Raw genomic sequence first — 12745 nt, forward strand, 5'->3', positions numbered from 1 at the left:
AGAAGCCAATTAAGTATGCTTGATTGTTGAAAATTAAAGTACTTAAAATGCCAAAAACAATTATCTCTGATGCCATATTCACAGGATATAACCTGCTCAAAATCAGTCTCAATAGCTTTTTTTTTTTTTAAATCCTGCAATTATTGTGTACACTATTTGGATTAATTGTATAGTTTATCACTTGTTCTGTACTGTTACTGCTTTGTTTTAACTATAATATGAATTATCCATAAATTATCACTTAGTCAGGGGTCAACAATTATTGAAAAGGGGTCCTTTAAAGACCAGTGCCAATAGCCGTCCTCTTTGTGGTCATAATATTGTTGTGTAAGTGTGTGACTTAGTTATACACTGTATGATCTTACAGATAAGCTATAACTCATATGCAAAAAGAAAAACTGAAGTCAAGTAGACATCACAGTTTGTCAGGTTGACACACACACACACACACACACACACGCACACACACACGCACTGGGGCAGTCTGTGAACCGCGGCCCTCTCACTGCGCATGTGCGTGAGCCGTTTATTGATGAAAAAAGGTCACGAACTCTGACCCTCCCACCAACTGAAACAAACTGTTAAAATATTAATTTATTGGAGGCTATACATTATCGACCCAACGGCTCACTGGCAGGTAAGAGATATTTACTGATATGGACGCACAAGAGGTTCGTGGACGAGACACGAGCGGACAGTAACACAGGAAGGGAGGGAGTGTTCAGTCTACAGCAGGGAAGCAACCATTACCAGCTAGCCAGCAGCTAGCCTAGCCCGTTAGCACTGTCGTCCGGAGCTCAGCGCTTAAAAAAATACATTTGGCAGGTATGCAATGATGGTGGTATGTGTATGCGACTGTATGCCTATTTCTGTATCTAACGTTATGTGTTTACGTGTAGCTATTCAGTAGCGGTAATATTGTTAACCGACATGCTAATTAGCTAACAAGCTTAGCCCCGTCAGCTAACTGTGTTACCGTTAGCTGCTGTGCTAGCGGTGCTAACTAGCCTCCGCAAACTATAAAGCCACATCACTAATCTAAGTCGGAATGTGACAGCGGCACGTCGTAGTGTTAAACCATCACTTGTCTTGTTAAATTGTCGATTGATGTGGAAGTCCATTGCGAGAATTAATGCGATTTTTGCCCAGTTGTCATAACCGAAGTCCCGCCGCTCGCTCTGCGATACGGCATCATGGGCCCTGAACCCTAGCATGCTTTAACCCTTCAATGTTGACCTTTCACCCACAGGAAAAGAAATACCTTTATCTTCCGTATCGATTTTGAATAGATGGCTGTCAACAGCTTGTTTGTGTTGCTACTGCAGCTCTACCGCTCATTCATTGTCACTTTACAGCGATATTAAGTCGTATTTTATATGAAGGCCACCAATAGTACAGTTTCGAGCTAGCGCCGGCTACATTGGTTAGCATAGGCCACAACCTAACAGTAGTTAGTGGCACGCAATAACATGAATCAGATGTTTGCATTTTAACAGTTGGTTCATTACAGATAATTTCAAGCTCGTTTTGGCGTAGCTAGGTCTTAGCATCATGTAGAAATAACGACTTTGTTTAGGCCATAAATATCTTGTAGAGAAAGGGAGAGGAGACGTTAAACTAATAAATGGGAGTGATAGGAATGGTTGTAATATTAATTATTAAGAATGACTCGCTGTAACTGGCCGTCTTAATTACATCTCTGAGCTATGGTACAGTGTGTCAAACATGGTAAAAATTTTGTGAAATGTTTTCAGGGGCCTTCATTACACACGTAACTCAACAGTTAATTAACCCTAATGACAGTGAGCCCGACCCAGCTTATTCCTCCTCATAATAACCCTTCAGTGTTGTCCAGAAGCATTAAAAACACTTAATTTAACCCAGCTGTTGCACTGGGTGACATGTTCCTGCATTACGCTGAACATGGACACTGTAAATTATTTTGCACCAATCCCACACACAGTCAACTTCTGTAAATACCTGCCAGAACACCTAATGTTTACATATCTGCTAAAAAGTAGTCCCCAGCCAGAACACACACATTTGCAAAAATCTACAGCATTTGAATGTTTTAAGATATTGCTTAGCCTTTAAAAAATAGGATGTATCGAAAGGCATTCTTCATGGTACTTGATGGTAGAAAGAAAATAACAGAACAAAGTCACCCTTTTCCTCAAAGGATTTTTCTACTTTTCTTTTTTTTTTTACTTGACCCAAAGTTTGTTTTAATAGGACATAAAGTAAAACATATGCTCACTCTACAGGTGCTCAAGCCTCATGGGGTACTGATGTGAAGAGCAGTAGAAGAAGGTGCATGCAGTATCAGAATGGATGGACAGACTCAAAGGATTCAACTTGTGTCAGCAGACAGCAACATGGCATTAGGACACCGAATCCAGGTGATGTGGCAGCCTTTCAACAAACAGAAATTCTCTTCTTTTTTCAATGTGTGTGATTAACCTAGTTGTGCACTGGATGGGGTTTTTGACAATATCAGATATGCTGATAGATACCAACACATGCACTTCTTCCCATTTAATTGCAGAGAACATCAAGTCTCTCCTGTAATGGGATTTGTATATTATTATGCCTGCTCTTATTGTGACCGCCCTCTGGCATGAAATACATTTTTTTTCTCAAAATGTATATATTCACTGTGCAAAATCAGAAAACTACTGCAACTTAGGTTTTATGTAAAACATGCCATTTTTGTTTATGTAACATTTAAAAAAAAATGTAATTTCATCCTTCTTTAACAGGTACGGGTGATACTTCGCCTGAGAGAATCCTGACATTAGCCAAAACCAGGGCAAATTGACCCATTTCAACAATTAAAGTTGCATAATTAAAACATCATATTGGCAGACATGGTCATTTTGGGCTATCTGTTGATATTGATGGCGTGCTGATATAATTGTGCATCCATAAATAAACTCACAATTTGGCACACAGTTTTGTCGAAATTAGATTAAAGATTGAAGTCAAGTTGAAGTATATTTCATATTTTGCACAATGAATGAATATTACATACACTGAAAAACAGTGGCTTTCATGACTCCATCTGCTGGTGGGCCATCACGATAAGAGTATGCATTTTATGATATTAATTCCACTACAGAAGAGACTTGATGATCACTAAATTTAGGTGGGGAAAGAACTGAATATATCACAATCTGTATTTGTTATCAGCCAGAAGGTTTGTTTTTATATCGGCACATCAGATATCAGCATAAAATCTTATGTAATGCATCCCTAATAGTATTAGCTCAACTTCTCCTTTGCTTCACTTGCTCAACTTTTTTCTGCATATATGGTCAGCACTCACTTATGTTTTGTGTTTTTTTTGGTTTTTTTTTATTTTATAGATTGTAACTGATCAGCAGACTGGCCAGAAGATCCAGATCGTCACAGCACTCGAGCCATCTTCCCCTGGAAAGCAGCAGTTTATCTTAGCAAACGCTGACTATTCCCCTGCTGGGAAGGTGATCCTGGCCAAGCAGGAGGGCTCACCAAACAAGGTCATCCTCACCACTCCAGACGGCTCTGGGGTTAACCAGCTGTTGTTTGCCTCCCCTGATCTGGCTGGGCAGCAGATTCAGGTATCGCCACAGGATATTAGAGGCTTCTTGCAGCCAGTAGTGATAAACAAGTTACTGAAAGGTCTTATGACTGAAGCACGAATATGTTTAGTCAGTCTAAACTTATTGCAGTGTTTGCTGTATTAAATTATTCCATTGTCTTGGGTCTTGTTTGTCAGTTTGTGACTGAAGGGTCAGACCAGTCCATTGTGAAGCCGGTTGTGGAGTACTGCGTTGTCTGTGGGGACAAGGCCTCAGGTAGGAATTAAGTTTAATTTTACTTTAACTTTATTATTTTTCCGTAACACACGTGTAAGCAGTGGCCAACCTGACCCTGCTGTCTCTTTTCCTCTCTCAGGGCGTCATTACGGAGCTGTCAGCTGTGAGGGCTGTAAGGGCTTCTTCAAGCGCAGCATTAGGAAGAATCTGGTGTACACATGCAGGGGCTCCGGAGAGTGTGCCATCAACAAGCTCCACCGAAACCGCTGCCAGTACTGTCGACTGCAGCGCTGCATCGCTCTGGGCATGAAACAGGATTGTAAGAGACTGTAATATTCTATATAAACAGTGGTGTGTATGTTATCAAGGGCTCACACAGATTAAAGTCTGATGTCTTTGTTTTGTCTTTAGCGGTGCAGTGTGAGAGGAAGCCTGTCGAAGTGACCACCAGAGAGAAATCTGTCAACTGTGCCGCTTCCACTGAGAAGATCTACATCCGCAAGAACCTGTGCAGCCCTCTGGCTGCCACACCCACTTTTGTGTCAGACAAAGAAACTGCAAGGTACAGCCACTGTACACAATAAAATATACTTTATTTTACTAGTTTGTTGCATACATCAATATAGTCTAATGCAACACAATAAACATCTTTACATAATATGAAATTTCTAATAATTCTCTGTTTTATTGGACTGCATTATATTGAAAGTTGTTTCACAAATTTCGTCCTTCCTATTGACAATCTTGGGGAAAATGGAAACTAGGAATGGCTTGTTTATATTTATTGCACATTTCAGCAACAAAGCAATTTGTATGGCTCTACATTACACAGAGAAAATAATAAGTGCCAAAGCAACACATTATAAAAGGACATTTAAATACAATGAAAACAGTCATTAAAGAGCAAGAGAGCAGAGAATAAAACAAGCTAAAATATAATAAGACGCATACACAATACAAGAATAATGGTTACAGTGCAGTTTTAGCAATGGACAATTATTTGATTTAATAAGAGGCAGCAGCAAATAGAAAAGTCTTCAGAGCTGCAGCAGACCAGAAGTTTTCTGGGAGTTTGTTCCAGATATACTGTATGGTGCATAAAAACCAAATGCCACTTCTCCGTGTTTAGTTCTAACTCTGGGGACACAAAGCAGACCTGTCTGACCTCAGAAGTGGAACTAGAAACACCTCTCAATGTAATGGAGTCCAGTACAACACCACTTTGAACTACAGCCTCAAAAATGACCACACAGTTGTCTGAGCATCTTTTGGACATATTGTCTTTATCTACCCAGTATAATAAAGATGGGATTTGTTGCTTTGGACAGAATTGAATTAGACTGTACATGTGTAACTAATAAACAAGTTAGACTTTGAGTAATGACTTAATCCTATTGCATGGTCCTATGTTACATAATGCAGTTATATACGTGAAATGTTAAATCTCTTACTTCAGGTCTACAAGTTTGCTCGAGTCAAACATGTTGCTCAACATTCAACAACCCTTCTCTAAGCTGGAAAACACCATCCTGATTCCAGCATCCCCTGACAAGGTAACACTGATACAGTCAAATGATATTTAAAGAAGTTTGACATATTGTTGCTTCTTAAATTTTAAAGCCCCTGAAAATATAAGGGTTTTAAATACATTAGATTGATAACTTATATTTAAGAAATGACTCATTTCTTGTTTAACACGGACCAGTTCTGTTTTTGTGTTTCTTTTTTTTTTCAGTTTTTTTCAACTGCAAACTAATTCAGTCTTCCATGTTTATGAAACTCAATAATGACTGCTGCCTTTTCAGCAGGATGATCCATCTCAAGGTGACCTCGGCACGCTGGCCAATGTAGTGACGTCCCTCGCCCACCTCAACAAGGCCAGGGAGGCAATCGACGGCGACAATGATCTGATGGGAGTTGAAACACTCAGCAACGGGGACAGCTCAATGACAGACATCCAAGGGGATGAGCAAACTGCAAGTGATATCACTCGGTGAGGGAGATGTCTTTAAGAATCAAGAGGCTTTGAAACTAACTGGTAGTTGTTTCTGCTGATACATATACTAGAGATCAACAGAAGCACTCGAAAGAAACCCAGGGGCTGTTGTCTTCTCTGTTTGTCACGACGCTTTAATAGAATTTCCTGCAGGGCCATGTGGTTTCTGACTCCGCTCTTAAGGACTTAATTAGATTCACCCGAAGTCAATGAAAAATGAACCATAAGTCGCGGGTGCACTGCAGTGCTACTTTGAGTTGCGTCCTGTTTTTTCTCCAGGGTTCCTGCTTTCATGGAAAACCTGAAAAAGTCTTAGAATTTCATAATCATATCTTCCAGGCCTGAAAAAGTCATGGAACTAACTAGAAATCATTGAAAATGTCTTGTGTGTCATAAATTTGATTACATCAATGAAACATAATGGTTAATTTATTTTCTGTAGCTGACAAAGTTTTAATATGTTTCTGTTGATTTGTTAATAGTGTGCATTTCTTGATTTTCTGTTCAATCTGTCTCTTCATGTCTGCCCACTTGGCATGTCAAATAATTTTTTAAGTCCTTTTGGCTTTTGGCTGCTTCTATTCATTTTACTGCAGATTTTGAAAGGAAACATGCCTTTGAGATATATATATATATATATATATATACACATATATATATATATATATATATATATATATATATATATATATATATATATATATATATATATATATATATATATATATATATATATATATATATATATATATACATACATACATACATACATACATACATACATATATATATATATATATATATATAATTATTGATGTTTTTTTAAAATTGGCTTTTGTATTTTTAAAAAATATTTAGGTAATTTTTTCTACCTATTTTTTTCATGACAGTGTGGACAAAACCTATTTGACTTTTTGTTTAAGCTACAATCTATTAAATGTATCTATTAAAAATAACCCAAAACGTGGATCATTTAATGTTCTTTTTTTCTGTCCATATTTTACTTACAATTAGAGCTTTTGACACCCTTGCCAAAGTCCTGCACCCTAATGATGGCCCAGCGGGAGATTCCTTGGAGGCCACAATGCAGCTGATGTCAGGGGACCAGTCAGGTCCTGTGGTGGAGTTAGAGGGACCTATACTCTCTGACAGCCATATCCCTTTCAAGGTAAAAGCACTGTCCCTGATCCCTACTCTCGCGCTGAAAGCTGAGACCAAAACCCCTGCTTATGTTTTACTGAGTTCCACATTTTTCTGATGAACACTGCGGTCACGTTTCCCTCTTTACTTCACCGTGTTCCCACAGCTTATGATGCCTTTGCCTGTGCCAGAGTACCTCAATGTCAACTACATCTGTGAGTCAGCTTCCCGGCTTCTTTTTCTCTCTATGCACTGGGCTCGCTCAATCCCTGCCTTTCAAACCCTTGGGTAAGCTTTTGTCACAAGATTTTTTTAAATTGTTTAATAAAAACAGATTTTTAATAGTTGCATTAGATTGTGTCATGATATATCAGTTATAAATCCCTTATGTGGTCACCGCGGCTGTGCCAAATAGTTTGAAGCTTCAGTCATAGTGCTGACATTCAATTTATAAATCAAAATCCAAATGCTAAGCAGCTTTTATTTATTTTTTGCATGTGTTTTCATTCTGTTTAAACACAGTATTTTTGCAGATTTTCAGATCAAGATTAGACTACGTTAATGTTATAAGTATGTAATATTTGTGGAATTAGATTTTAGTGGTGGCTGCGTAGGATTGTTTCAGACTCTTGTGATCCGCAAAATTCCAGAACTTGTAAACTATTCATCCACTTATTTCCCTTAACTGCTTATCGTGATATAGAGTTGCTGGAGGATATCCCAGCTGACATTTGGCGAGTCGGGCGGGGTACACCTTGGACAGGGCGTCAGACTGTCACAGGGCTGACACACATCCAGACAGACAACCATTCACGTACACATACACACCTACGGCCAATTTAAAGTCACAAACTAACCTAACCTGCACGTCTTTGGACTGTGAGAGGAAGCCGCAGAAAACCCACGCTGACACAAGGAAAACATGCAAACTCCACAAAGTAGGGCCCAAGCTGGCCAGCGGTTTCGAACTTGGAGCCCGTTTGCTCTGAGGCGATAGTGCTAACCACGGCGCCACAGTTCTGCACACTTGCAAACTGCAAAAGTCAGAATTTATTTTAAAAAAGTTAGATGTAATCATTTCCAAAATTCACAACATGTTTTTATAAAAAGGGAAAGTTCAGCTTTAATCCATATCAGTCGGCATTCAGCTTTTAAAAAATATTTCTTCTGCGGTCAGAAAACTGCTCCACACAAAGGGAGGCACACATCTGTATTTACAAGGTGGTCCAGTAGCAATCTAAGCAGCATAAATAACATTCATTCATCAAAGAAAGCTGATTAAATTAAAACAAAAAAAGACTAACTCAGTCAATCTCATGAATCAGTTCAAATGAGGATTTTGTTCATGGTTTGTTTGTTTTTTGTTTTGTTCATGATAAAATTATGATGTTATAAAATATGATAACAGACCTTTGAATCACCATTTTAAAAAAAAAAACTAAATAGGAGCTTTGAATGTCAAAAACAGCCATTTGGTACAGCCCTGTTGGCCACACAGTTCTCTGTGATGAACTTACATGAATCTTATTTTGTGTCACAGTGGTCAGGACAATGACATTAACTTAATGAAAGCCTGCTGGAATGAGCTGTTCGCCCTGGGTCTGGCACAGTGCTCCAACGTTATGAATGTTGGTACCATCCTAAGTGCCATTATCAACCATCTGCAGACCAGCTTACAGGAAGGTAGGAGGGCTCTGCTGTTTGTAACCTACAAGCTTTAAAACACGAATCCAACTTCAAACGGTGATGCAGAGGGGAGAAAAATTATGCCATGTAGAATTTGAGATCTGTCATGTTAATTTTTGTAGCGCAGTTTGTCTTGAGTTTGAAAGAAGCTACACTAATGATCTGCCCCTTACATCCCTCTTTTTTTGTTTTACATCCCTTTCAGATAAGCTGTCCCCAGAGCGAGTAAAACTGGTAATGGAGCACATCTGGAGGATGCAGGAGTTCTGTAACAGCATGACCAAGCTGTCCCCAGACTCTTACGAATATGCCTACCTCAAAGCCATCGTTCTCTTTAGTCCTGGTGCGTAGACGACTGGCCAGTTTACTCAAGGAAAATTACATACTTGAGTTCTTGTCCTCCTGTTAGCTCAGAATACCAAACTCCAGTTCAGACCAAAGATTCACAACGAGAAGACTTGAAACCTGCAACTACTTGCAGTGTGCTGGTCTATTCTGAAAACCTGCCAGCTTACACCAATGCAAACAGACGAGACTGTGTATCATCTCTATAGCAACAACCCTCTACTTCCATTCTGACTTGCTTTTCAGGCTTATTTTGTCGCTGAATATAATTTGTAGCTCATTAAAATATCAATGGGGAGAGTGATAGTGAGATACTTGCTGCATTTGCATTTCTAGTAGTGATGAAACAGCAAAAACATGAACAAAATGACTGGAGCCTTAGACGGACCATATTCATAATAAATATGCCACAATGATAAAATTACCAGCACAGATTAATCAGTCAGTGAGTATGTGAGTGTGACATACGCACATACAGTGAGCACCAGCAGCGACCCAACGTCTGACATCAACACACAGTGAGAACGGAGACTGACATATGTGCAAATCGCCACGGGTTTGGCGGGAACAGAGGGCCATTGTGAGAGAACGCCACATCAAGCAAACACGCTGTCTGCTAACAGCGGACTTTGCTACAAGCCAATCGGCTGCTGAAACAGTTGATGTGCATTATCTTCAAAAAGCAGCATCTGGCAACTTGACAAACTGAGTCACAGGCAAGAGGCATCCTCGGAGGCCATGGAAAACCTGGAAAAGTTATGGAATTTCACAATCACATTTTACAGGCCTGGAAAAGTTATGGAATTAGTAAAAGTCATCGAAAGTTTTGGAAAAGTCATGAAAATTTTGTTGTGTTTAATGAAATTATTACAATAATTTTCCGGGGATAAACTTCCACATAATGTAACAGAGCTGCAAGTTTATTTTCAGTAGCTGTCGCCGTAAAGTTCGGCTTACTGTCACGTAGGTTTCTCCATTTTACCGTTACAGCTCTCTTTCCATGTATGCCAGCTACCTGAAACCCTCCTCCACAGCTCCACCCTGTCATCCAATTATGGTCACTTTTCACTCTAAATAACCCAGGATGGCTCTTGAGGCTCCAAAACGGGAGTCCACAAACCAGTGGGTGACGTCACAGTAGTTACGTCCATTATTTAAAGAATCTATTGTCACAGGTGACACCATCAGCCAGAGTGTCGCTAAAACGAGCCAGTTTATTCCCCTGCAACTTTTCTGTGCATTGTTCTATTCATCTTGTCGGGTATCTTTGGTCTGAACTGGGCAGTAGAGGAAAATCTTGAACTAAAACTTAACATAGGGTCAAATGTGCATGTTCTGATTATGTGCATATGCTTTTTTTTGTACCAGATCACCCAGGCATAGATAATACTCCACAGATAGAGCGGTTTCAGGAGAAAGCCTATATGGAGCTGCAGGACTACGTAACCAGGACCTACCCAGAAGACTCGTACCGGTGAGTAGCTTTACCTCATAGTGCTAGCTCACTGACAAAGTGGTTATAATATAAATATGCAAAATTGCTCAAGACAGGTTTATGACGATACCAACGATGTACTTGCTGCACTACACACATTTAAATTTTATGTCTCATTTCCCCCTCATCGCTCTCAGGTTATCCAAGCTGTTGCTGCGTCTCCCTGCCCTCAGGCTGATAAGTGCAGCTGTCACAGAGGAGCTGTTCTTCGCCGGGCTCATCGGCAACGTGCAGATCGACAGCATCATCCCTTACATCCTCAAAATGGAGTCGACCGATTATAATAGCCAGGCGGCCTCTGGGGTCTGACACACTGTGCCACCGCGACATTGCACTGTGAAAACTGGACAGCCGGCCAATCAGAGTGCTCCGCAGATCCACCGATCACTAAGTGGTCACAACATACTTTATTTATGACACAGCGTCCTGAGGAAATTCTGCTTTCACTCGTCCCTCGCTCCTACGTGTGACTCCTCAGTAACCAGTCAGTCGAGCACGACTCACAAAATAAACTCCAGTGGCGAGTGAGCCTGCCAATATCTGCCCATTCAGGAACAAACCCTTGAAACCTGCATCTTAGATCGCGCTTTTTATTGTACATAGTATTTTATGCTTCATCGCCTCCAGGCCTTTCCTTTTTCTGCAGTTCCTGTTTCTACTTTGATGGAATCAGGAGGGTTTGTTTTTCACTGCTTTTTTTTTTATTTTCTAAAAATTATGAGGAAAAAAAACTTGTCATAATGTGAATTGATTTGTGAGATGTTATCGCAAAAGGTTCTAACCTTTATTTCTTATTTGTTTGCCAATCCAAAGGATCGTGCAGCATCACTTGTCAAATATTTGACATCTTGAAGTCGTTGTGTATATAGATTTGTATATAGAATGCACCAAGAAGGCTAAAAATGGGCAGCACTTGGTAAATCATGAATTCCATCTTTTGGACATATTAATGTGGATGGAAAATGGTTAAGTCATTTAAAAATAAAAACACATTTCAGCCATGTTTCTCTGTTATTTACAAAATCAAGCATTCGTTTTAATTGAGTGTCATCAAAGAACAGATGGAGCTGACTCGTAATGTCTGTCTCACCAGATTCTTCCCTGTATGCCCTGCTGACATTTGCAAGAATCAAGTGCAGCATTTTGGGCTCTGTGCTTTTTTTTACACAATTATCCAGGCATGCTGGGATAAATTAGGTGGTCAACAGTGCATTATAATAGGCTTTCAGTGGGGATAAATAGAGGGAAGGGTTTTGTTTTGTTTTTTCTTCTAATTAAAAAGGCAGTAGTGATTTTGTCACACATGTCATAACTGCAAAAATCCTCTGAATGCAACATAAATTCTGTGACAGCTAATCAGTTTGTTAAGCATTCAGACTATTCACAGAGTATTCAAACTATTAAAAGGGATAAACATTCCTCAGTTGACAAGTACATCAAGCTAATCGACCTTTGACCTTTCCCCCCCAAGTTTGTAAAGTTACCAGATACCAGTTAAACTGAGCTTATACGCACAAATATTTGATTCTGGGGTGATTTACTGGAGACCTACATATTGTCTTTTGCTTCCTCCAGTGTTTTAAACCACAATTTCACAGCTTCTCACGTGTGTTTACTGGCCTATTTGCCCATGGGCCAGATCAAACAGAGATTCTGAAATTTAATTAATTTTTAAATAATTTTTATAACATTCACCGCTCTAGTTCTGCAGTGTGTTCTACACCACTGACTAGCATCGCTTGTCAACCCCTGTCACCTTTTCATGCAGTTCAGCAAGTTGAATCCCTGAGGTACGGTTATTTTATTTTATTCTATTTTTTTATGATGCACATTTTCTTTTTATTGGAAGTTTATACAACAAATCAAACATCGATCACAACTAAGTGTCATATATACTTAAATATTTCCGAGTGCATTTTACAAATTGGGGAAAAAAGGGAACAAACACAACGAGAAGAATACATGAAACAAAAATAATAATACTGACACATACACTCACACACTAACATCATCTCCGAGGTTTAACCCAGCCAGCTTTCACTTACATCAGGCTATTGCATTGACCCTTAAGCTGCACGTAGCCAGTCAGTGAAAGGGCCCCATGTAAGCTGATCAAGTTTGTTCAATAGAAAGTATGTCACCTTTTCATAAGCAGCCAGCTGAGCCTTTGTCGTAGTCCATTCTTCATATGGAGGTGGGTGTTTTGCCTCCAGTTCCTCAGTAGTATCAGGGAAGCCGTACAAATATTTCTTTTTTAGTCTTTGAGCTTTTTAGCAAAAATAGTTT

At 39.5% G+C, this 12745-nt stretch overlaps 1 protein-coding gene across 3 annotated transcripts; it reads left to right on the plus strand.

Moving 5' to 3' along the window:
• Window positions 1-482: 482 nt before the first annotated feature.
• On the plus strand, window positions 483-11460 carry nr2c1 (nuclear receptor subfamily 2, group C, member 1). Of its 3 annotated transcripts, none has more exons than XM_042495740.2 (14): window positions 483-637; window positions 2265-2399; window positions 3366-3599; window positions 3758-3836; window positions 3937-4116; window positions 4209-4359; window positions 5254-5350; window positions 5603-5790; window positions 6808-6961; window positions 7100-7221; window positions 8474-8616; window positions 8825-8962; window positions 10333-10438; window positions 10597-11460. In XM_042495740.2, exons 2-14 carry the CDS (start codon window positions 2328-2330, stop codon window positions 10766-10768), a joined length of 1836 nt encoding a protein of 611 aa, XP_042351674.1. In that variant the 5' UTR covers window positions 483-637; window positions 2265-2327; the 3' UTR covers window positions 10769-11460. The 3 variants fall into 3 exon arrangements, with proteins under 3 accessions (XP_042351674.1, XP_042351676.1, XP_042351675.1); XM_042495742.2 differs by having other exon boundaries at window positions 5606-5790; XM_042495741.2 differs by lacking the exon at window positions 483-637 and adding an exon at window positions 671-825.
• The last annotated feature ends 1285 nt before the right edge of the window (window positions 11461-12745 follow it).

This window comes from Plectropomus leopardus, chromosome 7, assembly GCF_026936395.1.
Source record: "Plectropomus leopardus strain MGB_pleo_1.0 chromosome 7, ASM2693639v1, whole genome shotgun sequence".
In the NCBI taxonomy this organism is placed as follows: domain Eukaryota; kingdom Metazoa; phylum Chordata; class Actinopteri; order Perciformes; family Serranidae; genus Plectropomus; species Plectropomus leopardus.